This window comes from Macaca mulatta, chromosome 14 (genome assembly GCF_049350105.2).
Source record: "Macaca mulatta isolate MMU2019108-1 chromosome 14, T2T-MMU8v2.0, whole genome shotgun sequence".
In the NCBI taxonomy this organism is placed as follows: domain Eukaryota; kingdom Metazoa; phylum Chordata; class Mammalia; order Primates; family Cercopithecidae; genus Macaca; species Macaca mulatta.
Window position 1 is genome coordinate 21,281,756 of NC_133419.1, and position 24,569 is coordinate 21,306,324.

Here is a 24,569-nt window from a genome sequence, read left to right on the forward strand (position 1 = left end):
TCGGAAAGCCCTCGGGCACCTCCGGGTTGAATCCCCGCTAGCGAGTTAGTAGCATCTCCTTAAGAGTGGAGAGGAGGGGGCAGGGGCCAGTGGAAGGAGAGAGAAGGAGGGGACGAGAGAGGGGGAAAGGAAGATGCAAGTCAGGGAAAAAATTTACTTTTTTTTTTTTCCGCTGCAAAACCTTAAGAGGGTTTGGGAGATCTGGTCAACTTTCCGAAACATCTGAATCTTTTTACTACCCTCCGTTCTTTCCCTCGGCTAGCTGTGGGGAGGGAGGAAAAAGAGAGAGGGAGAGAGAGAGGAAGAGACAAGGGGGGAGGGAGGGGAAGAGAGAGAGGAGGGAGAGAGAGGAGAGAGAGAGAGAGAAGAGGGGAGAGAGAGACGCAGGCGTGGAGGGGAGGAGGGAGAGCGAGCAGGCCGGGCGCGGAGTGCACAGCCACAGCCTCCTCGCCTCCCCAAACTCCCAGCCAAGGCGCGCGGTGGCGTCCTCGCGCCCTCGCTCGCGCCCCCGCCCGCCGCCCGCGCAAGCCAGGCATGAATGCTGAGACTTGCGTCTCTTACTGCGAGTCGCCGGCTGCTGCCATGGACGCCTACTACAGCCCGGTGTCGCAGAGTCGGGAGGGCTCGTCGCCTTTTAGGGCATTTCCCGGAGGCGACAAGTTCGGCACAACTTTCCTGTCGGCCGCCGCCAAAGCACAGGGATTCGGGGACGCCAAGAACCGGGCCCGTTACAGCGCTGGGCAGCAGGACTTAGCGACACCCCTGGAGAGTGGCGCCGGGGCGCGGGGCTCCTTTAACAAGTTCCAGCCCCAGCCGTCGACCCCGCAGCCCCAGCCGCCGCCGCAGCCCCAACAGCAGCAACCGCAGCCCCAACCGCCAGCGCAACCGCATCTTTACTTGCAGCGAGGCGCCTGCAAGACGCCCCCGGACGGCAGTCTCAAACTCCAAGAAGGCAGCAGTGGCCACAACGCGGCCTTGCAGATTCCCTGCTACGGTGAGTGCACGTGCGGGTCACCTGGGGCTGGGGACCACTGTGTGCTTGGCTTCCGCATCCCTTGAAACTGGTGGCTTGCGGGAGGTATGAGTTGGCGGGCTGGGGGCGGGCTGGGGGCAGCCGCGGGTGACTCCGGTCAGTAAACGGGATCGATCGCTGCGAGGAAGCCAAGGGATCTGTTCTGTCTCCTTCATGTCCGCCGGCCTAGGCACAGAACGTTTCGGCTGTTAAACTCGACCTGGAGTTTGTTTTTCCTGGTCCCTTCAGCATTTCCCCAAACCGCTCGCTTTGCGCTGCCTGTTGGGCGGGATTTGAAGCGGATGCTTCTTACCGGCCCAGGGTGTGCGGCGAAAAGGAGTCTCTGCGCGGCGCAAAGGAGTCTCCGCGCAGCGCTCTGGTGCGGGGCCGCGGGGCTGCGGGGCTGCTGGGCTGCGGGACTGCGGGACTGCGGAACTGCGGGACTGCAGGGGCCTCGCTCCTCGCGGGCTGGGAGGCTCCTCGGGCGCCGCTGCCGCAGGTGAGAGCGCTGCAGGTGTGGAGCCCAGCAGGAAGCCCGGAGCGTGGTTGGCCGAAAGCTCATGGGAAATCCAGGCGCACTGGTGCGACACAGTGCGGAGTCAGAGACCGTGGGGTCCCAGGAGAAACCGGGGTCTGGCAAGACCCGAGTCCTGGGACCCTGAGCGCTACTGGCGGTGGGGATGCGGGCAGGCCAGTTCCCTGGGAGCTTCTCCCTTGGCGATTCTTGGAGGCGGCAGGCCTCAGAACAATGGTTTAGGACGGAGTAGCAGGGGAGACAGGAAGTCCCGAGTCCCGGGTGGCCCAGGGCTGTAGCAAAAGAGAAGGGTCTGGGTCCTGATTTGAGCCCACGGGGAACCCGAAGGAGCTGGCCTAAATGACCTCCAAGCCCCCTTGAACGCAGCCACAGGAGGCAGGCCTGGGCCCCCAGAGCACAGCCACCTTTGCCGGGAGAGAGACACTCAAGGACGGTCTCTAGCCAGAGCGGGTGTCTAGCCAGAGCAGCTCGGTAGCCCAGGCTTTCTCTTCTTCCACAGAATCGGGGTTCCTGAACCCCAATGCGGAAGGGGGAGCAACGACGCAGAAAGAGAAAAACCTTCTCTGAGCCGGGAGCCCTGAGCACATACTCTCCCGGAGGCCTTGGCCTTCAGGCCTGGCCCTGGTGAGATGAGTTGGGGGCAGGGAATTTGCCCTGATCCAGGCTGATGGAGAGGCACTAGGCCTGGGGAGAGGCTGGGACACAGCAGAGGCATTGGTGGCTGGAATAACCTTGAGAAAACAGCCGATGGCCGATGTTTTCTCATATTCAGGTTCCTTCTTTCACAGGCGCAGAACTAGTTCATAGATGGCTGCTGACAAACATTCAGTCATACCCTTGTCTACAGATGCGCGCGCGCGCGCACACACACACGGCATCTTCTTTAGGAGCCGATGTGGTCATACCCAAGAACACATGCCCATGTGGCCTTGAATGAGCCACATACTCCCAAACCCAAAGGACAGAACTGAGAGAAGATTTAGAAAGCTTCACTGGCCCTTCCCCGCTTCCTCCACCTTCCTCTTCACCTCCAGTTGGAATGAGATCAGGCATTCAGATCACAGATCCCCAAAGCTCCACACGCAGACACCCGCAACTCCACACACAGACACCCGCAGCTCCACAGGCAGACACCCGCAGCTCCACAGGCAGACACCCGCAGCTCCACAGGCAGACACACACAGCTCCACACGCAGACACCCGCAACTCCACAGGCAGACACCCGTAACGCCACACGCAGACACCCGCAACTCCACACGCAGACACCCGCAGCTCCACAGGCAGACACCCTCAACTCCACACGCAGACACCCGCAACTCCACACGCAGACACCCGCAGCTCCACATGCAGACACCCGCAGCTCCACAGGCAGACACCCGCAGCTCCACAGGCAGACACCCGCAGCTCCACAGGCAGACACATACAGCTCCACACGCAGACACAGCTCCACACACGGACACACACAGCTCCACACGCAGACACCCACAGCTCCACACGCACACACAGCTCCACACACGGACACACACAGCTTCACACATGTACACACACAACTCCACACACGGACACACACAGCTCCACACGCAAACACACAGCTCCACACACGGACACACACAACTCCACACGCAGACACACACACACCTCTCATGCAAGTACTCCTTCACCATGCTAAGCTGGCAGAGAATCTCAGCCCTGTCCATACTGGCCGGCCTTCCCAGCCCAGAGATGCAGGCCCCAGCTCATCCTTGTCATTCAGGACTATTAGGTGAGGGCAGGTCGCAGACTAGGGGACCCATGGAGGTTCATTCTGCATAGCCAGGGGACTCATGTTTTCTCTCCACTGCATTGAAATGTCATATTTTAACGAAAATTCCCAGTGAGACCTCTGAAGAGGCTGAGATATTAGGCAAGAAGAGAGCCTAAGGAGCTCCCCACCTCTTGGTTAAATGCCTTCAAGTCCAGAGGGAAGGCAGAGAGGGCTGGCCTCCCCTGAGCCTTCTCTCTGTGCCCTGCTGGGCCCCCACAGCCAGCCTGGCCCTTCCTTTACTTGCACTAGCCTTTGGAGCTGAGAGAAAGAGCCAGCCACTTGACCCAGTACTGCCCCTAACCCGTGACAGTGTGACCTGACAGCAAACACCTTCCCAAACCCTGGTTTCCTCATCTGCATCCTGGGGTGATAACAGAAAGGCCTTACTGGGTCATAAATGTGCCTCTGCAGAGAGAGCAAGAGGCAAGAGCCAAGAGCTCCCCCCCCATCCCCCCAACCCCCCGCCCACATTTCCATCCCTGTCTATCTCCCTGCTGCTGGGAACTTGAGAGCACCCAATTCTGAGGATAGGGCAAGCTCCTGCCACTGCTCTGGTCACAAACTGCAGGCTGAGTCCAAAGGCAGCCTCTAACCACCCGCAGGACCCCACTCCATGCTGCCTAAGTTGGAGGCACTGCTCAGGGCAAAGCCACAAGCAATAAACAGCAAGTCACTGTTTGTTCTTTTCCCTCTCTCAGCAGCTGAGTCTCCCCTACCAGGAGATGTCTGGTCCTTCTAGGAAAGGGATTAGGCGCGTTAGGTCTAAGATGGAGAAACTGAGGCTCCAAAAGGTGAGGCTCTGCCCTTTACAGAGGTAGCCAGGAGGAGGGCCTCTGGAGTGGGATCTCTACCCTGTCAGCAAGCAGGGAAACTGAGGCATGCACTCACAACAATTCTCTCCCACAATTGTGAGAGTGTATATACTCAAAAGGGGAGAGATGGAGTTCAAGGAAAAATCCTTAGACGTTCCCAGGAGCATGGGGAAAGTCGGAGGCAGGAGCTGCCTTGGTACCAGTACCGGGGCTGGCTGATTCCCGTCTTCAGGCAGGCAGCTGAGACCTGGCAACCATTCCCAGCCCTGGGGGTCGGGACAAAAGCTGGTCGTTCACGTGTGTAACTACACCTAACAAAACGATAAAGCTCGGAGGCCTCCTTCTGGGCCTCAGCTTCGGGGCCCACTCCTGGCAGAGTCAAACTACCCCTTGTCAAAGAAGGTGCCCCGGGCAGCTGTGCCAGGGCCAAGCCGAGGGAATGCGGGGCGGGGAAGCCGCCTCTAGTCTCTGCTGGCCGGGTCTGGTCTGGGTTGCGGAAAGAGTTGGTGAGAGAAACCCTTCCGGGCTGCAGGAGTCCCTACCCCAACTTGGGCCTTCCTTTCCCCAAATGTGCTAAAAGAAGGATGATTAAGGCGGCTCCGCCGTGTCCTTTGGGTGCGGAGACCGCGGTTTTACGAAAGAGCCCCCACCCGGCCCTCTTCTGCTGCAACCCAAGACCTCACCAGTCTACCCCCAGACTCTGGGCCGCTCTTTGGCCTCCGGCCGCCTGGGCCCCAGAAGACATGTCAGGTTGGAGACCCGACGTTTCTCAGCGACGCAAGAGCCTCCTTGTACTCAGGGCAGGGACTCCAGCGCCTCGCCCCCAAATTCCGGATCCGACCCCCGGAGCCGCAGCCGGCGCGTGCCGGTCCTAGTCTAACGGTCCCAAGACGCGGGGCCGCTGCGGGAAGCTGCCCCGTTTCCCCCTTCCCTTTCGCTTTCGATTCGGTGCAGACAGGTTTCTGTTGAAAGCAGATTGCTGCGTCTCCATCCACCCACCCTCAAAAAGCAGCGCTCTCAGCGCCAAGGTCTGGGGAGGCGCGGGCCAGGCTGAAGCCCCTGGGGTGCCGCCTAGGGGTCCAGTCCCGATTTTTCGAATTAGACGCGGTGGTTAAATACCAGCGGGTATTTATTTCCCCTGCACAGACACAATCCATGCACCACGAAATGTGTAAATTCTGCCAGGGTCGTATTTGAATGTAGTTAGAGAACTGGGGGGTGTTTTGTATACGAGAGACAACCCGAAGAAGGCAGAAACGAAAACCTGACAGAAGCGGCAACAGCCAGTGGGTGACTGTGGGGTGATCGCGGGAAAACTCGAGCCTGGGACTGAAGTCTGCTCGAGAAGGGGCGACTGTTGTTTAATTTTGGAGGGAGGGATGGCGAAGGAAGATGCTTTTAATTTGTTACTTTGTTAATTTCCATAGCCGGCAGCCTGCTTCACCAGTCTGGTCCAAATACATAGGTTCTTAAATAGAAAAACAGAGGGCCTGGATTAAAAGTCAATATTTTAAGTCAATCGACTTGCACAATCTTGCACAATCTTTTATTATACTTTACGTACAGTGAAGTGCTTAGCTCTGACGAGGAAAGTTGGAAGAATTGTTATGTATGTGTACACTGTTAGGACGACCATCTGGATAAAGAAACAGACCATTTAAGTGTTTCATTAAACGTTGTAAAACGTTAAAGCAAAAACATTTTTTGTAAGTTGTTTTAAGAAAATTTCAGAAGATACTTCGGAGCACCGGGGACCCCATTTTGTTCCTGACAGCAGTGTTTCTTGAGTAGGGTGACACTTTCGCCCGGACATTTGCAGTCCCGATTCTAATGCGAAGTCCAAGCGGCTGCGCCAGGAACCTCCCCGCGAAAACTGGGCTAAGCCGGAGTCACCAAGCCCTGAGCCGCACGCACTGCGATGCCGCCCGCATAGGAAAACAGATTAAAACGCCCTACAGAAAATCTCGGCGAAGTCCCGGAGGCCCCGAGGACTCTGGTTTCTAAGATCAGCTAGGCGCACTTTCTCCGGGACGTCCCTTCTTCTCCGTTTCAGCCCCTTCCTACCCGAAGCCGCGCGCAGCTTTGTTTTGGTGGCAAACTGAAATAAGAAATGGAAATATAGTGGCCTTTGCTGCTGCCAGGGATGAGAGGTGGTTGACGTCTGGCGCGTTTGTCCGGGCTTCGGGCTTCTCTGCAGACCCCTAGACTGGGGTGCCCGAGGTCAGGAGAGGAGGGGGATAGTTGCCCGGAGTTCCCGCGGCTCCGAGGCCTTGGGATGACTCATGGAGGGTGCGCTGCCTCGGTGCGCCTCTGGCCCAGAGGGTAGGCGAGGTGGGTGGTACGGGAGTGTATGCTGGAGAGAAGAAAGAACGCTTGACCAGAGAGAACTTCCTGCCCCCGGAGCCTCAGTGTCCTTAGCCCCCCAAACCCCTGCTCAGGAAGCCGAAGGACCTAGGCCCAGGCAACCGTTTGGGGTGGGGCGGTAAGAGCACTGTCCTGCACCTGGACGTCCCCTGCCAGGCGCCACCTGGCCATGTGCGCCCGCAGCGCAGGGTTCTCCAGCCGTCGGCACACGTCCTCACCGAGGTGACAGTCATCGGATTGGGAAACCAGCACTGCAAGGACCCGGCCATGTGATGATGCAGTCCGGGGGATTTCGAGTGGAAGCCGACCGTCCTGCGGTGCCACTAGACAAGTGAGAAGCAGCCCTTCCGAACAGGGCCCTTTGCTGGAAGGAGGAGGCACCTCTCTCCAGCCTGTGAGCCCTCCCAGCTGCAGCCGGGGTCTTCTCTAACATCAGTTACCCGCGGCCTCCAGGGAGCTGCCTCCAGAGGTGCAGCCCGGCACACCTCTCCTCCGCAGATGTATAAACCGGCGACATCCCCATCTCCATTCAAGATGCTCTTTTTCACCCAGTACAGGGGTGCGGAATAAACCTGGGGCAACAACTTGCGTGCTGCCTGGAAGCAGGTCCTTCAGAAAGGATGACAAAAATTTAGGGATGTGGCAGAAGCTTCCACTGTGTCCAGGAAGGGACAGCGGCCTCCCACCAGTTGCACCGGCCCTGGGCAGGCCCCCACCCCCAGCACATTTTGTCGCCTTAGCTATGGCCGGCCAGCTTCTCCACCTGACCCCAACCCGCACCAGCCAGCGCGGAGGAGAGGGAGGAATGGAAGGAGGTTGTGGCTCAGCAGTGAGGAAGAGCCACGCAGAGGCAAGGCTGTGAGGAGCCAAGGCTGGGGTGTGTAGGGTGGCACGCTGGGCTGTGGGCCGGTTCAGATTTGAACTCCAGAGGCAGTTGGAAGTGTCACCCTGGTGCTCGGCGGCTCCTAGGGTGCTCTTTTGGCGAGGAGGGGGTCACTGGGAGATACCGGCAAGGTAAGAGGCGCCATCGGCTGCCAAGTACCTGTCTTTCCGGGTGAAGGCGCCGCTTGTACTGAGGACCGCTTGGTCATGGCTGCTGGGCACTGGCGCGGGTGCACATTGGGGGCAGAGAGGGAGCCAGTGCTCGCTTCATCGGATTCGTAAAGCAGATTCTTTAAGAGTGGATTTTCATTCTGAACTGGAGGTCCCCAAGCATGGACGTTGGCCCTACGCACCTCCTAGAGGGACAGGACCTGGTGACCCAGGTCAGAGCAGAACAACTGGCTCTCCAGGGCTCTGAAGGGCACAACCGAGGCTGGGAAGCTGTGGGAGGTTTGGACCACGACACTGATGTCTAGCGTGGCACACGTGGGGACCGGTGCCCACAGTCCGGGTGTAGATCACCCCAGCCTCCACCTTTGCATTCTCTACTCCTGCATGGCCTTAGAGAAGTCCATTCTGCTCTGGGTTCTGAATTTTAGTTGTACGAAATGCAGGAGTGTTGACAATTTCCAAAGACCCTCTCGGAGTTTCTGTGCTGGTAGCAGTCTGGACCCACCTTCACCCCCTTTGTCTTCCCTCCTCACCCCCACACGCATTTTTGTCCAGGAGAAATTGGGGTAAGGTAGGTGGGAGAGGCTTCCCTGGAGGCTGACACAGGTCCTGAGTGGGGAGCCATCCCAGGACACAAAGCCAGCTGGAGGTCCTGCAGGGCCGTGGTGGAATGCAGGTTCTGGGCTCAGGACTGGGATGTAAATAGGGAGGGGGTAAGCAACTGTCTTTGTGTCCACACGTGACCAGGCTCAAGCTAAGGCCCTGGGCTCATGGTCCCTGTGTCCACTCATCTTCCCTATCCCAGTAATTATGGAGCACCTTCCCTGAATGGATCTTCTCCCAGGAGAGAGAACATGCCAAGCCCCTGCCTCCTGTGTTACAGCTTATGTCCTTCCAAGTGTGTTGTACAGTTGGGCTTAACAAATGTTCGCTGGCTGGAAGAATGAATGAAGAACTGGTGTCTCCTGCAGTGTTGCGCCTGCATGGTTAAGTGCACCCAGGAGCACCTTTGGCTGTGTGAGGGCCGGCTTAGGTATTTGTGTGAGCGTGTGCACGGCATAAATGTGAGCTGTGTGTGCCATGCCCATTCTCTCTGGGTCCACATCCTGCTGTCTGAGTGTTTCAGGGCGAGGCTGAGGGTTTGTGTGTAGTCCAGTGAAAGGCATGCCTGTCCTCCAGTACTTGTGTCTATGTACCCCAGTGTGTGAGCCTCAGGTGTGCAAGGGTGAGTACCCATGTGCACGGCTCTGGAGCTTCTCTGAGTCTGTGGGTGGCATAGCCTCTGCCTCCAGAGGTGCCCCAGCGAGAAAGTGACTAAGTGCCCTTGCATCATGGCCTGTGGCCTTCCTGTCCCTGGTCATGGCTCCCAGGAGCAGCTGACTCAGTGAGTGGCAGGCAGAATCTCCCTGTGGCAAGTCCCCGGGTGGGGTCCAACCACCCCCAGCAACATCCTAAGGCCCTCAAACGTGGTCCATCCAGCCCACCCACACTGCGGCAAGGCCTTCTGACAAGCCACTAACTCTGGAATGTACCCTCTGTCCCATGTGGCTCACTGCGGAAGAGACGCGACCTTGGCACTGTCTTTACACACACTGCTGACCCCATTTAGCACATGAGCAAACTGAGGCCCAAGGGGAAATGGACCCCCACAGCCAGGTTAGTAGGAGGGCGGGAGCTCACTGAGTTCTCCTCCTTCCACTACGATGGGTGGAAAGGTAGAAAGTGTGGGGGAATCAGATCCACTCACCTGCTCTGTTGTTGGATGCGGCTCCTGCAGTAAGTCCAGTAAGTTGCACTCTCTCTGTGCATCAAATAGGGCAGATGCTTGCAGTTCTGCCTCAGTCAGAAGTAAAGCAAACCCCACCGTGAGCTCCTGGGCATTAGAGGACAGCAGGAGAGCACCCATGGAATCCCTGGTGGGACTGCAGGGACCTGACTCTAATGCAGCCACACCAGGCTGGGACTCCTGCTCTCTGCCCAGCTCCCCAAGCTGAGTTTTCTTTTCCTAAGTTCGTGAAAACCACAAGCCAGGGTCAGCTGAGGCCAGATGACCAACTCCTCCCACTGTGCAGGACCGTCCACCAGGCCCTGAGGGCCTTTGGTTACATCCAGGAACCTGGTGCCTCCCCTGACTCCGCGGCACACACACACAATGGGTCATGGTGACACGGTGGGGGGCCCACCCAAGGTTGGAAGAGATGGCAGTCATCGCCTGGCCCACATGTCTTATTTCACAGACAAGGGGACTGAGAGGCCTGATTCCATTTATGCATGGCTCACCGAACTTTGCCTGTCGCTATGCCAGGCCTTGTAGGGGATTCCAGGAAGCTCTGGATGCAGCCTCTGCCTTCAGGTCCAGAGGAAGAGACAGACAAGTGACCTTGAAATTCCAGTTCAGTGGGATGGGTGCTGAGATGGGGAAAGCCCTGACTCAGGCTCTGAGGAGGTCAGCCTGGCTTGCCCTGGGGTGTGCAGGCGCCACCCAGGTTTGGGAGCTTACTGGAAGCCACTTAAGGCGAGGGTTCAGGAAAGTTGAGGGAAGTTGGGATTTGTCCAGGCCAATGAGTCTTCTCTAGTGGCTGGAAATCCTGAGGTTTCTTCTCTCTTGACTTTCTGCTTTTCTGTCTCCATGCTTTCTCTGTAGATCGATAGGTCTTGGTTTTTCTATGGAAACAGCCGTGTATAACAGCCCCCTTACCTCTCTAGTGCCGCTCCATTTCTCCATGTGTTGAATGGCACTTTGGCCCTGCCCCACCTGTGAGGGGAGTGTGAGGAGGATGTGATGATGGAGAGAGGTAATGCGCCTGCTCCGTACATCCTGCACCGCCAGGTTCTCTGCCCCACCTCTCACACTATACCCTTTGAGGGTGCTAGCATATTGCAAATGATAGTGGTGGGGTTCTGATCAGGTTTCAGAGTAGGGATGTAGAGTTTGGGATGTGTCAGCCTTCCCGATGTCTCTACGTGGCTACAAGGATTCATTCACACCTGGTTCACATCCCAGCATGGAGCTGGGACAACGCCAGCTCCATGGCCTCTGGCTTCAAGGCGGGAGCTCGCTTTCAAATGGGGAAGACAAACATGCAGATAGCTCTTCTGCACGGCTCCCCTGTTGTGGCCTCAGCCTCCCCATCTCTGAACCTTCTTCATGGGACTTGGTGGTTTCAGAGGCCTTGGGGTTCTGTGATACTCACCAAGAGAGACGGGTGGGCCCTCCAGAATCCTCCAGATGCCTCAGGACCCCACACTCTTCCCCATTCATTGTGCTAGGAAAGGGGGAAAGCTGGTCCAGTCTGCCAAAGGGTAAGAGTCTGGGATACCAGGCCTGGCTCCTGGTCTGAGTTTTCCCATCTGCAGGACAGAGACAATAATGGGTTTTGAGGCAAAGAAGACTTAGAGTTGGCTGCTGCCGCAGAACCACGTGACAGCCCAGAATGACTGAGCGTCCCTTCCTGTGCGCCAGGCAGTACGCCAGTGCTGCTTATGTATTATTTCACTTAACTGCCATCACAATCCTACGAGATTGGTACTATTATCATCCCCATTTCATGGATGAAAACTGAGGTTCATGGAAGATAAGTAACTCATCCACAGTGAGACAGCCAGGAAGGAAGAGTCAAGTCTTGCTGGCCAAGGGCTCCAAGAAACCTGAAAGGCATCCTGTTCTAGAATGAACCTGATTAGACTTGAGATCACCCTAATTCTGTCCCAGATGATGTGGAGATGAAAGACAGGGTCTTACAAACATGGCCCCCAGGGCCGGGCACGGTGGCTTAAGCCTGTAATCCCAGCACTTTGGGAGGCCAAGACGGGTGGATCACGAGGTCAGGAGATCGAGACCATCCTGGCCAACACCGTGAAACCCCGTCTCTACTAAAAATACAAAACATCAGCTGGGCGTGGTGGCGGACGCCTGTAGTCCCAGCTACTCGGGAGGCTGAGGCAGCAGAATGGCGTGAACCCAGAAGGCGGAGCTCACAGTGAGCTGAGATCACGCCACTGCACTCCAGCCTGGGCGACAGAGCAAGAGTCCATCTCAAAATAAATAAATAAATAAATAAAAGAAAAGAAAGCCCTTAACCCCCAAAGTGTTCTTCTGAGCTTCACATCCAGGGATGCAGAAGACAAGTGGTGTCAAGAGTAAGTTTCAGCACCTGCCAGGTTGAAGTTCTACACGGACTCTGTGACCTTGGGCACAGCTTCCTCACCCGTACCAGGTGAAAACAGGGTCCCAGGCATGGCATAGGGCCTCATAGCTGGTATGAGGAATGACTGCATGAGTTTCCAGAGGTTTCAGGAACATGATAGAACCTCTGATTTAGGTAGGGTAGAGCTGAGACGCATCTGTGGGAACAGTGGGGAAATAACACCTGCCCTCTAGGAAACATGAGAGACCGCAGGAGACTTTGTCTGTCTTGTTTCAAACTTTCCCCAGAACCTGGAGCTTGTCTATATAGTAGATGCTCAATAAATGTCTGTTGCTGAGTAAATGAATGAATGGATCTTATGGGAGGGGAACATGCTAGGAACTCTGTACATCTTTCCACTCTCTCTTCGTTCATCCTTCCTTTGAATTGAGGCCTGGGGTGAGAGCCTGCTTTGTCGTTCTCTTGCATTCTGGTAGAAAATGATTGATTTTTTTTTTTTTTTTTTGCAGGGTTTCCTGTGGGGTGTAGGAGCAGGGAGGCTCTGGGTAGCTCTATTTAGCACAAGCCTTGGTCCTCTCCGACTCTAGCAGTTGGAGGAGCACCCCTTTTCCTCACTGCTCCTCTTTTGGGTCTCACCCCACAAGTCACAGGCCTGCAGTCGGACTGCCACATCCCCCGGGGTTGGCTCTAGTCAAGTGGTTTTCTCCCTTCGTCCCCAAATCTCCTCCTCAGGTCTCCCCCATTCCCTACAGTGATTTCCGTGTCCTTCCCGCTGGCACCCCCATTCCTGCCGCCTGCCCAGCAGGCTGCCTGAGAGCTGCTGAAGCTCCTCCCTTAGTCCCCCATTCACTCATCCTCCATCCTGGGATTCTGAGACTCACCTGCAAGGGATGCAGCCCTCTGTTCTGGCCAGGAAGCCATCTGACCTCACCTGGGTTCCCAGCAGGGCATCCGGCTCCAAGGCCTGGGCTCTTCCCAGCACACCCGTGATCCCTTCCACCCGCCCCAACCCAGCATTTGCAGTCTGAGGGCACTTGAACACCCATGATCCCCTGAGTCTCACCAAAGGCCTATGTGGAGGAATTGAATCTCCATTTTACAGATGGAAGTCAAAGCTCAAAGAGGTGGAACAGCTCAGAAGGAACGCACGGACGAGTGTGCGCCTGGAAAAAGCTCCTCCTCGCATCCAACAGATCCTTCAGCCTGGCACTTCTGTGTCAGGCAGGGACCAGAGTGTTTGGCAGTGAAGGAACTGGCTCCTACCCTCAGAGAGCCCACAGCCTGGTTAGAATGTGCTCCATGCCATGGGAATCCCCAGGGAAGGTGAATGGACTGGGGCTTCCTGGGCAGGGACATTTGAAGTGGACCTTGAAGGTTGAATAGGAGCTCACCAGCTGAAGGAGCTGAAAGAGGCCCTCTAGACTCAGGAAACAGCATGAACTAAGCCTTTGGGTAAGGGAAGAACAGGAAGCGAGTGTGTGGAGTGCAGGGGCATGATGGATGTCAGTGAGGTGGGCTGAGGAATGGCAGGGGCACAGCCGAAGACCACCTTTTATTTTATTTTATTTTATATTTTATTTTTTGAGACAGAGTCTCACTCGGTCACCCAGGCTGGAGTGCCATGGCACAATCTCGGCTCACTGCAACCTCTGTTTCCCAGGCTTAAGCAATTTTCCTGCCTCAGCCTCCCAAATAGCTGGGATTACAGGCACCCACCACCACGCCCGGCTACTTTTTGTGTTTTTGGTAGAGATGGGGTTTTGCTATGTTGGCCAGGCTGGTCTTGAACTCCTGACCTCAGGTGATTCACCCGCCTCAGCCTCCCATAGTGCTGGGATTACTGGTGTGAGCCACCGCGCCCGGCCGTAGGTACCTCTTATAAGTGGAATCATGCAGTATTTCTCCTTTGGTGTCTGGCCATTTGTGTATCTTCTTTGAAGTGTATTCAAGTACTTTGCCTATTGTTGAATGGGGTTGTTTGTTTCCTTGTTCTTGAGTCATAGGAATTCTGGATATTAATTCCTTTTCAGACACATGATTTGCAAGTATTTCTTCTCGTTCTATGGGTTATCCTTTCACTCCCTGGATACTGTCCTTTGATGCACAAAAGTTTTACATTTTGATGAAGAAGCACAATTTTTCAACTTCTTTTGTTGTTTGTGCTTTTGGTGTCATATCCAAGAAATCATCAATAACTCCAGTGTCATGAAGATTTTCCCCTATGTCTTCTAAGAGCTTTGTAGTTTAGCTCTTAGGTTTAGGTCTTTGATGCACTTTAATTTTGAATATGACATAACATAAGGCTCCAACGTCATTCTTCCTCATGGGGATATCCACTTTTCCCAGCACCATTTGTAGAAAAGATGGCCCTTTTCTCACTGACTGGTCTCGGGACCTTTGTTGAAAATCAGTTGAGCATATATTTGAGAGTTTACGCCTGATTTCTATTCTGTTGCATTTGTCTGTCTGTCTGGCCCCTGAATGACCTTCTGATGTGAAGTCCAGGATCGCAGAATGTACAAGGACCCTCGTAGGCCATCCGTTCATCTCCTTGCCTGCAGGCCAGTGACTGACAAGTCACAGAAATTGAGCTCAGGGACAAATTTGTTTTCCAGGACCTAGAGCTGGTGAGAAGGGGTGGAGGGCAGAGCCACAGGCGAGGACTCTGGAGCCACAGTTTTAGCCCTGGCTATTTGGGGGCCCCTCTGCCCCTTCAGTTGACCATCCCATGAGGATGTGTGGCCTTTGGGGAAATTCTCATGTGCTCTGAGGGTCTATACACCCACCTCCTGAGATGCTCAAATCTGGGACCACTTCCTTTATTAAGATGATTCCAGAATGCTTCCAGTGGAGCTGGGAGGAGCTCCAAGAGGGAAGCAGCCAGTGGCTCCACGCTGCTGGCCCTATGCATATTTTGAAGATTTTCTGTTTGATTCCCAAGAGAGGCACTTGCAACTCCCTGTCCCCCACCCCAGGCCATCCAGTGAGCGGCACAACCAGGGGCTGGGGCTCCAGGGACTGGACAGCAGGCTCCAAGGGGAGCACAGCTGCAGAGAAGCCGCTGACCCTGCTCCCCCTCCTGGGAACTTCCCCGGCCTAAGTGACTAAACGGAGGCCTGCTTGAGCCTGGTCTTCCAGCCATGTGCCCTAAGGCATAATTTCTAGAGTTCTTGGAAAATCGTAGAAACTATGTTCATTCCACGATTGGGCTACACAGGCTGCCTGATGCTTCAGATGCCTTTGGTTTGGAGAAGCCAGTGGAGCTCAGGACCTGGAAACAGATTTCAGCCCACACAGTTGAGTGACCTCGGGCAAATAGTTGCCCTCTTTGCCTTGGTTTCTTTACCTGTCAAGTGGGGATAAGAATCGTATCTACCCGTTAGTGATAGGGTGAGGCTTATATAAGGTAAAACGGGTAAGAATCGAGCCGGGTGTGGTTGCTCACGCCTGTAATCCCAGCATTTTGGGAGGCTGAGGCAGGTGGATCATCTGAAGTCAGGAGTTTGAGACCAGCCTGGCCAACATAGTGAAACTCTGTCTCTACTAAAAATACAAAAAATTAGCTGGGCGTGGTGGTGGGCGCCTGTAATCCCAGCTACTAGGGAGGCTGAGGCAGGAGGATCACTTGAACCCGGGAGGCGGAGGTTGCAGTGAGCCGAGATCACGCCATTGCACTCTAGCCTGGGCAACAAGAGCGAAACTCTGTCTCTAAATAAATAAATAAATAAATAAATAAATAAATAAATAGGTAAGGATCTTAGAACAGTTCCTGGAGCATAGTAAGTGCTCAATGTTAGCTGTTATGATTGGTAAGATTTTGCTGGAACCTTGACTCTGTCAGACTGGCCAGAAACCTTGATAGGCAATTAAAGTTGACTGGGATGCATAGAGTTGGACAACGAACAAATTATTACTGAATCCACGATTACTGTGTGGTTGACATTGTCTTTTAAAACATGGATGAGTGATGGGAGGTGTGGGGGCTGCCATCTCTACCTAAAGCAGTGGCAGGAGGCTTCAAGGAGGGACAAAGGCCACCCAGGCCCCTCAGGCCCCTCCTCCCCATAGGCTGCTGCACCTCGTACCCATGCATCGTGAGCTGGGGAATAACTCTCTCCCTGCTGAATGTGTTTTCAGTGTTTATTGGACCCAGAGCTTCAGCCTGTCCCCAGGGCAGTGGTTGTGTTGTGTTCCTCTCTGATCAGCACAGGGCTGGGCACAGAGAATCGGGCTCAGGGAATGTTAGGCAGGCTCTGCACCCTCCCTGGGCCCCAGCGTGCCCACGTGCAATTAAGAAAGCACCCGGTGGGCATTGCCCTGGGCTGGACCTGGACTGAGACTTTTCACGGAAACCCGCTGGGGGATACTAGTATCCTCAATTTGCAGGTGAGGAAGGTGAGGTGTCCTGCTGTGAATTGAACCCAGATTTCCTGAAGCCAAAGAGCCTTTTTCCTCTTCACTCCCCTGCCTGGACGCCCTCATGCCTGTGTGCCCATCAGACTCAGCCAGCACGTGAGAGCTCTGTGAACTGTGGAGGCGCACTGGGAGGGGTTTTCGACACACCACATGCTGTGCGTGTACCACACCGTCTTCGCTCATCTACCGAAATGATGACCACGTCCCCCAACCCCCCAGACCCCACTCCCTCCTTCCTCCAGAGCCATCCTGAGAACAAGGCCAGCCCAGCCCAGGACCCGCACGTGATGTGTGGGAGCAGCTCCTGTGGGTGAAGAAGGAGGAGACAAACCCTTCTAAACAGAACGAGCAATAGCCTCGCACTTGCCCAGCGTCGGCAAAGCCAGGGACAAGAGGCCAGTTTGGAAACATCGCTCGTACCATGTGGCAGGTGGACAGTGAGGGCCAGGCCTCCTCAGGGAACACATGTGCCCAACCCCTGCTGTACTAATGTGTCCCCCAGGATTTAGCCCCGTGAGAGAAAATTCCACAGAGTCCAGTTTTGTGCTACACAAAGTATATTCTCAGGAGATCCATCCTGTTGCAGGGGATCCATCCTCCCGAGAAGTAGTAACAGGTGGAAAAGAGATGTATTTGTCTCACGTTCGCTGTGGATTAAGGTTTTCTTGGTAGAAGGGACACACCAGGTATTTTATTTTATTTTTTTTCTTTTTTTAAGATGGGGTTTTGCCATGTTGGCCAGGCTGGTCTCGAACTCCTGACCTCAGGTGATCCGCCCACCTCAGCCTCCCATAGTGCTGGGATTACAAGTGTGAGCCACTGCACCCGGCCACACCACGGATTTTAAAGCAGAGACTTATTTGAATTTTTTATTTTGTTCAGATGAGCAGAAGTCAATGAAAAAACCATTTCCTTCCTTCCTTCCTTCCTTCCTTCCTTCCTTCCTTCCTTCCTTCCTTCCTTCCTTCCTTCCCTCCCTCCCTCCCTCCCTCCCTCCCTCCCTCCCTCCTTCCTTCCTTCCTTCCTTCCTTCCCTCCCTCCCTCCCTCCCCCCTCCCTCCCTCCCTCCCTCCCTCCCTCCCTCCCTCCCTCCCTCCCTTCCTTCCTTCCTTCCTTCCTTCCTTCCTTCCTTCCTTCCTTCCCTCCCTCCCTCCCTCCCTCCCTCCTTCAGACAGGGTGTCACTATCACCCAGGATGGAATGCAATGGCTAAATCGTGGCCCACTGCAGCCACAATCTCCTGGGCTCAAGCCGTTCTCCTGCCTCAGCCTCCTGAGTAACTGGGACTACAGGCTTTTGCCACCGCGCCCAGCTAATTTTTACTTTTTTTTGTAGAGATGGGGGTTTTACTTTGTTGCCCAGGCAGGTCTCAGACTCCTGAGCTCAAGCAGTCTGCCCATCTTGGCTTCCCAAAATGCTGGGATTACAGGCACGAGCTACCCTGCAGGGCCAAAAGAACCATTTTTCACTAACACGTTAATTGTGGATGCTGAAACATTGATTATTTATATTTTATCCTTACTATATGTGATAGGCAAAATCCTTGGAACCCATCTACCCCAAATCCCAGCCATTTATACAAAAACGCCAACCAAAACTTAGATATAATTATCCTTTAGATATTTTGAATTGTTAACTATTTTATAGTTGTAAATGTGGGATTTTTTAAAAAGCAAATATTGAAAAGTCTTTTCCATTCATATCATCTTTAAGGAAGTTGATGACTTTCTTAAAATACAAACTAGGACTGGGCATGGTGGCTCATGCCTGTATTCCAGCACTTCGGGAGGCTGAGATGGGAGAATTGCTTGAATCCAGGAGTCTGAGACCAGCCTGGGCAACATAGTGACACCTCGTTTCTACAAAAAACAAAACAAAACAAAATTAAATTAGCCAGGTGTGGTGTTGTGTGCCCTTAGTACCAGCTACTCAGGAGGCTGAGGAGGGAGGATTACTTGAGCCCAGGAGGTTGAGGCTGCAGTGAGCTGTGATTATACCACTGTGCACCAGCCTAGGCAACAGAAAAAAAAAAAAAAAAAAGCCTATAATTAATTGAGCCATTACTTTCCCCTTCTCATCCATGGGGAGAAAAGCCTTGTTGCTTTTTCAGTTTGTAAGTGATTCTCTAGATTAGAATGAGTACATTTGGGCCAGGTGAGGTGGCTCACACCTGTAATCCCAGCACTTTGGGAGACCGAGGTGGGTGGATCTCGAGGTCAGGAGTTCAAGACTAGCCTGGCCAAGATGGTGAAACCCTGTCTCTACTAAAAGTACAAAAAGTAGCCAGGTGCAGTGGCAGGTGCCTGTAACCCCAGCTACTCAGGAGGCTGAGGCAGGAGAATGGCTTGAACCCCGGGGGGCAGAGGTTGCAGTAAACCGAGATGGCATCAGTGCACTCCAGCCTGGGTGACAGAGCGAGACTCCATCTCAATAAATAAATACATAAATAAAAATAAAAGAATGAGCATTTTTGAGAAAGAAAAGATTTGATGTTGGCGAAAGCAGCACATTCTTTCTGGGATCATATGCTGCTTCTGCAGGCTAAGAAATTCAACTGTTTGGCCAGGCGCAGTGACTCATGCCTGTAATCCTAGCACTGTGGGAGGCCGAGGCAGGCAGATTGCCTGAGCTCAGGAGTTCGAGACCAGCCTGGGCAACAACAGTGAAACCCTGTCTCTACTAAAATACAAAACATTAGCCGGGCATGGCTGCGTGTGCCTGTAGTCTCAGCTACTCGGGAGGCTGAGGCAGGAGAATCGCTTGAACCCAGAAGTGCAGTGAGCCGAGATCACGCCACTGCACTTCAGCCTGGGCAGCAGAGCAAGACTCCATCTCCAAAAAAGAAAGAAAGAAAGAAATTCAGTTGTTTAAGATGAGTTCAATTCAGCACATGCTTGTTGGGTTCCAGACACCGACACCAGGCAGGGCAAGGGATAACGCTGCCTCGTAACACCCCTCCCCTGCCCTTGGCGAGGGCACAGTCTAAAGGCAGAGGCTGCCACGATTCCACTCTTTAAAAGTTTTTTAAGTCTATATAACCAAATAAATGTACATTTAACATTTGATTTTTACAGCAGTTGCCAGTGTTTCACCCCATTTATAGTCTCTGTTATATGTATGTGAAATGGGCCCTTCATTGAAAGGGACCCTGGGAGCTACTTTTGACAGAGGTTTATGGTTCATAAATGTCATTCTGGGAGCTGCCGCTCAGGAAACCTGAACTGGAGAGGATGCACCTGGGGAAGGAAGCGAGTGGGGATGACACAGTTGCAGGCTGAGTGACATTGCCCTGGCTGTCAGCTGCCACGGCCAAATTCATCCCCAAATCATAACTGTATTCATATATCGTGGTGGCATCCCATTGATAGAGTGGGTGCCGTGTGTGGGGCAGGGGATATGCCGTCTTGCACTCTACTTCAGTCAGACCTCAGTCATTCTGGGCTGTGAATGTTCTCAGCCTCATCTTACAGATGAGGAAACTGAGGCACACAAAAGTCAAGTCACTTTTCTAAGGATACCCTTCTGTGGCAGAACCACAGGGTGACTTGGGAGCCTCCTTAATAATCTCCTTTAGTCTCTGCCCCCATTTCTTTCATGGGGGAAACTGGCATTCCCTAGTCGTATGTGACACGTTAGCTAAACACAGCTTTAACAGACCTCTCCAACCACATCGCTGCCTCAAAACCCCTCCTCTACAGAGACCCCAAGGCTGGGCTAGGTGCCCTGCCCTGGTCACCACCCTGCACTATAATCACAGCCCCTGTCACCAAGGCAAGCCATTTGAAGGGAGGGACTGTGTTTTACTGGGCTCTGTATTTTCACCACCCGGAACTGTGCCCAGCGCATAGCTGATGCTCCAGAAATGCTGTTGAATGAATGAATGTAGCAAATAAGTGGCAGAACCAGGGGCCAAGCCAAGGCCTGTCCTACCCCAAAGACTTCTCATTCATTTCATTTCACCTCGTGCAGGATCTGAGCCTCTCCGTCTCGCCTGCCTCTGGACGAAAGCGGTATTACAGTGTCTTGGTGAAGGTGGTGGAGCTGCAGAATTCTTTCTGCTACAGAAGGGAAACAGAGGCTTGGGGGAATTAAGTGAGAGATGTCTCGGGACACGCCCAGGGCCACATGGTTTAGGGTTGTTGAGAGGGACAATGGGCAGACAGACCACAAGGCTGGACGTGGGAGGTGCAGGGTTCCAGTCCTGGCCCTTCCATTATCAGGCAGTATGACCTTGCTCTGGGCCTCCGCATCTTGGCTGTGAAGGGAGGGTCTGGTCCAGTGGGGTCTCTGAGCCCTGGAGATGTATTGCTGGGATAGGGGAGAGCATGGGAGACTCTGCTTCTCTGGCAGTGGGTCCTGCAGGGGACAGGGTCTCATCCAGCCACCCACGCCATGAGATGGAGCTTGGGGATGGGACGAGGAGCTGGGAAACTTCTAGCCTCCTTGAGAAGAGAAGCTGACAGGGGCACTTAGAGCCCGGACTAAAGCCAGAACACCTGTCCCACCCCAGGAGACATCAGAAAGTGATCTCCAAGCGTTAGATCACACGTGGGCTTCTCACGGAGACCCTGAAGCTTGGTTTACCCCAGTCCTTTGAGATAGAAATGACCCTGGTGGCTCAGCGGTGCCCCCTTAGGACAAGATGAAGCCTGCCCGACCCCGCCAGGAGTCCTCCATGTTAGAAAGATGACTCGTCACCACCTTGAGAGGCAGTGGGCTTGGCATGGGACCATCCGGTCTGCCCCTCCTAGCTACGTGATCTGGAGCAAGTCATTCATCTTCACTGGACCTCAGTTTTCTCATCTGTGAAATGGAGATACCAACACTGACCTCATGGGATAGACGGTCAGAGGAGATAGTGGGTGGGTCGCAACATGAATACAAGGCATTACATTATTGCTGTTATGGTTGTCATCGGCCCTGGTTGGAGAGCTCCTGTCTAAGGCTTCTCCCTTGGTAATTTGGGATTTGCCCTATTTGGGGTGGGGGGATGGTATCTTGGTATCTTGTTTTACCATAAAATGCAACATGCCTTGCTGAGTCCTTCTTGGCTGGCAAGACCCAATTCAAGAGCCACTCCATCACGGAATCCTTCTCTGACCTTTTCAATGGAAACCGACCGCTCCTTTCTGTGGGCCCTGCCATGTCTGGGAAACTAGACTCTTGCCCTGCAGACCCTGGAACGCTTGGCCATGCTTGTCCCTCGTCCATCTCTTCCCCTAGGCCATGATTCTTAAGGGAAGCTCTGACAAGGTGCCCAATGAATGAATCAGTGAAGCAAGACACGGTGGGGCAGAGGACAGGAAAGACAAATTCCAGAGACAAGCTGGGGGGTGGAGGGGACCCAGCCCTTGGCAGAGGGGCCATGGGGGCTGAGGGCTGGACAGAGGTCCTAAGGATGGTTCTTTCTTTCCACCATTTTTTTTTTTTTATACAAGGAAACTTTACTCATTTGTACTAACTGTAGGACAGTTGAAATTACAGTAGACTCAAAAATTAAAGTACTTTTCAAACTTTGAAGTTCCAACAGTAGCTTGACCTTGGCCTCCTACAGCTCTCAGAAGAGCTGCTCAAAGGAGCCCCGTGTCCTCATTGGGTCACAATGGCTTCCGTGGAAGTGAGGGCTTCCAGAGGGCTGGCGAGCAAGGTGTGCTCCCAGAGTTGGCATTTGTCTTGGGATTTTTTTTTTTTTTTTTTTGCAACATACAAGGCCCCTTGTAGAACTGTGAACGGTGGTGGTGATAAGGGGAAGGCGGGGAGGTGGCTAGGTAACTTGTCCAGGTCCTGTTCAAATGATTACAAATGCCAGCTTCACAAGAGGACTTCCTAGGGAAGGCGCCTTCTTTCCATTAGTCCACATACCTTTGCTTTTAAAAAACTTTTTATTTTGATATAACATTACACTTAGAGAAAAGTCACAAATGGACTACAAAGAATTCCCAGATGCCTTTTATGCTGACTCCCCAAATGGTGATGTTTTGCCATATTTGCATTGTCATTTTCGGTCTCTCTGGGTCTCTCTGTGTATATGCTCTGTTTATGTATGTATTGGTGTACATGCATACCATATACAGCTGAATCATTTAACAGTAAGTTGCAGGCTGGGCACAGTGGCTCATGCCTGTAATTCCAGCACTTTGGGAGGCTGAGGCAGGCGGATCACCTGAGGTCAGGAGTTCGAGACCAGCCTGGCCAACATAGTAAAACCCCGACTCTACTAAAAATACAAAAATTAGCCGGGCGTGGTGGTGTGCACCTGTAATCCCAACTACTCGGGAGGCTGAAACAGGATAATCACTTGAACCCGGGACGGGGAGTTTGCAGTTAGCCAAGATTGTGTCACTGCACTCCAGCCTGTACGACAGAGCAAGCCTTCATCTCAAAAAAAAAAAAAAAAAAAAAGAAAAGAATAAGTTGCAGACATATGCCTCTTTGCCTCTAAGTACTTCAGTGTGTGTAGGCCCTGAAACAAGGCACTGGTCCACATCTGAGGTCCCAGATGGTCAATGAAGTTGATCTTCAGCAGGGCAGTTTGATCAGGGGCAGCCCTGAAGGTGGTTGCGAGGGGGCCAGTCTCTCAAGGCAGCTGAGAGCAGCCATTCTCCTGTGACTTCTCCATCTTCCTGCCTTCCTCCTCGACCCTGTCTCCTGTTTGCCTGTCCCAGTCCCACCCACAGCATCCATCCCAGGAGGGCCCAGCGGGCATGCCCCAGGCCTGGAGTCCAAGTTTCAGCTCTGCCTCTTACCAGTTTTTTGGGTTTTTTTCTTTTCTTTTCTTTCTTTTTTTTTTTTGAGACAGGTCTCCCTCTGTCACCCAGGCTAGATGGAACTCTGGGCTCAAGTGACCCTCCCACCTTGGCCTCCCAACATTTTGGGATTACAGGGATGATCCACCACCCCTGGACCTTCTTAACAGTTATTGATTCTCAGCAAGGCATTTACCCCTCTGGCCTCAGTTTCTGGGGCTGCAAAATGGAAACCTGATGGTTGTAAAGAGGCTGGAACTCTACTGGTGGCATAATAGATGCCCTAGTACTTTGTAAAGTACAAAGCCCAGTTCCTGGTTTTGTTTTTTGGTTGGTGTGTGTGTGTGTGTGTGTGTGTGTGTGTGTGTGTGTGTGTGAGAGAGAGAGAGAGAGAGAGCCCAGCATTAATCCCTTTTCCTTCCTGGACTCTGGGAAGCCCACTCCATCTCTGGACTAAGAGAAAGACAGTCCCCAACCACAACCCCTGCCATTGAGGGAGGAACTGAGAGAGCTTCTGTGTGAGGGTGGAGCGATGGAGGAGGGGGCTGCAGACCCTGCCTTGGCAGATGCCTGCCTCAGGAAGAACCCACAGGGAAGCTGGTAACAAATCTGCCAGCCACATGGAGAGCCGCTGGGCCAAACTACAGGGGTGTCCTGGGGGAGCTTTTGCAAGGCAAAGGCTTTTGTAAGTTAGTCAGTTTCCTGAGCACCCACTGGGCTCAATCTTCCCTGGAGGGCCAAGGAATCCCCATGGGTCTCCAAAGGGGGACCACTTAGGGAATGGAAAAGAGCCCAGGTCTCAGCCTGTCTGTTACTCAGTCGCTGGTGACACTCACGGGTCCCTCCTCTCGGCGCCTCACTTTGCCCATCTGTCCAATGAGGATGCCAGGGCCACCGTGTGGGAATTCGGAGGGGACTGGAATGGGCAGGAATGTGAAAATACCCAGAACTAGGGAGGGAAGACTGCTGCAAGGAAGGCCAGCGACTGGCCCCATCCATCTCTTTGTCCCTTGTAGTGCTGGGACGGTGGCAGACGCATAGTAGGGCTGAATTACTGCTTGAGTGGCAAATCCTCCCAGCGAGGACCTGGGTCTTCAAACAAACTTCTAGAAACCTCATCAGGCAGTGGGGCCCCAGGATCACCACCTTCCGTCCAGTGACTTTATTGGAACTGCAGTGCCTCCTGGTGGCCAGCATGCGCAACTGCAGTCTTGATCTTGGCCGTCTGGGAGTAGGGCCCTGGAACCTGAACGCTTAGCCTTCTGGGTAAGCAGCCAGGGCCGGGGACTCCTCTTCAGTCTTGGCTTCCCGCGGGGCTGTGCCCCTCTATTTTCTCATACTCCTCCCTGGCAGGAATTCATGCAATGTTGTTGAACTGAGGAAACAGAAGCCAAGAGGTTTGTCCAGGGTCAGGGAGCTGCCAGGGTCACCTTTGGTCCTTCCTGCCCTGCGCTGTGGCTGGTTTCCTCGACCCCCCTCATCCTGCAAGGTCCCTTCTTCCAACTCCATGCAGCAGCCTCCCGACACAAGCAGTGTGTGTAGCGGACCAAGGCCCTCCTGCGTCTGGAGCCCAGCTGCGGGGCCTGGGGCCCTTTCCTGCAGACACACTGGCCACCCTGCAGAGCTGCCCCAGCTATACCAGAGGCAGAGGGAGCCCAGAGGAGCCTCCCCCAACCCAGGC

The 24,569-nt window shown here is 53.9% G+C and overlaps 2 protein-coding genes across 3 annotated transcripts in view; one reads left to right on the forward strand and one right to left on the reverse strand.

Moving 5' to 3' along the window:
• Window positions 1-422: 422 nt before the first annotated feature.
• Window positions 423-24,569, forward strand: part of ALX4 (ALX homeobox 4) — a 49,464-nt gene continuing 25,317 nt past the window's right edge. Inside the window, exon 1 of the mRNA XM_001113643.5 lies at window positions 423-994. Within this exon, the coding sequence (XP_001113643.1) occupies window positions 535-994 (460 nt within the window). The 5' untranslated portion in view covers window positions 423-534. The remainder of the gene's footprint in view (window positions 995-24,569) is intronic.
• EXT2 (exostosin glycosyltransferase 2) overlaps window positions 23,207-24,569 on the reverse strand; it is a 198,752-nt gene continuing 197,389 nt past the window's right edge. For both annotated transcript variants that reach the window (XM_077963091.1, XM_077963089.1), the window contains one exon: window positions 23,207-24,263. In XM_077963091.1, the coding sequence (XP_077819217.1) occupies window positions 24,215-24,263 (49 nt within the window). In that variant the 3' untranslated portion in view covers window positions 23,207-24,214. The remainder of the gene's footprint in view (window positions 24,264-24,569) is intronic.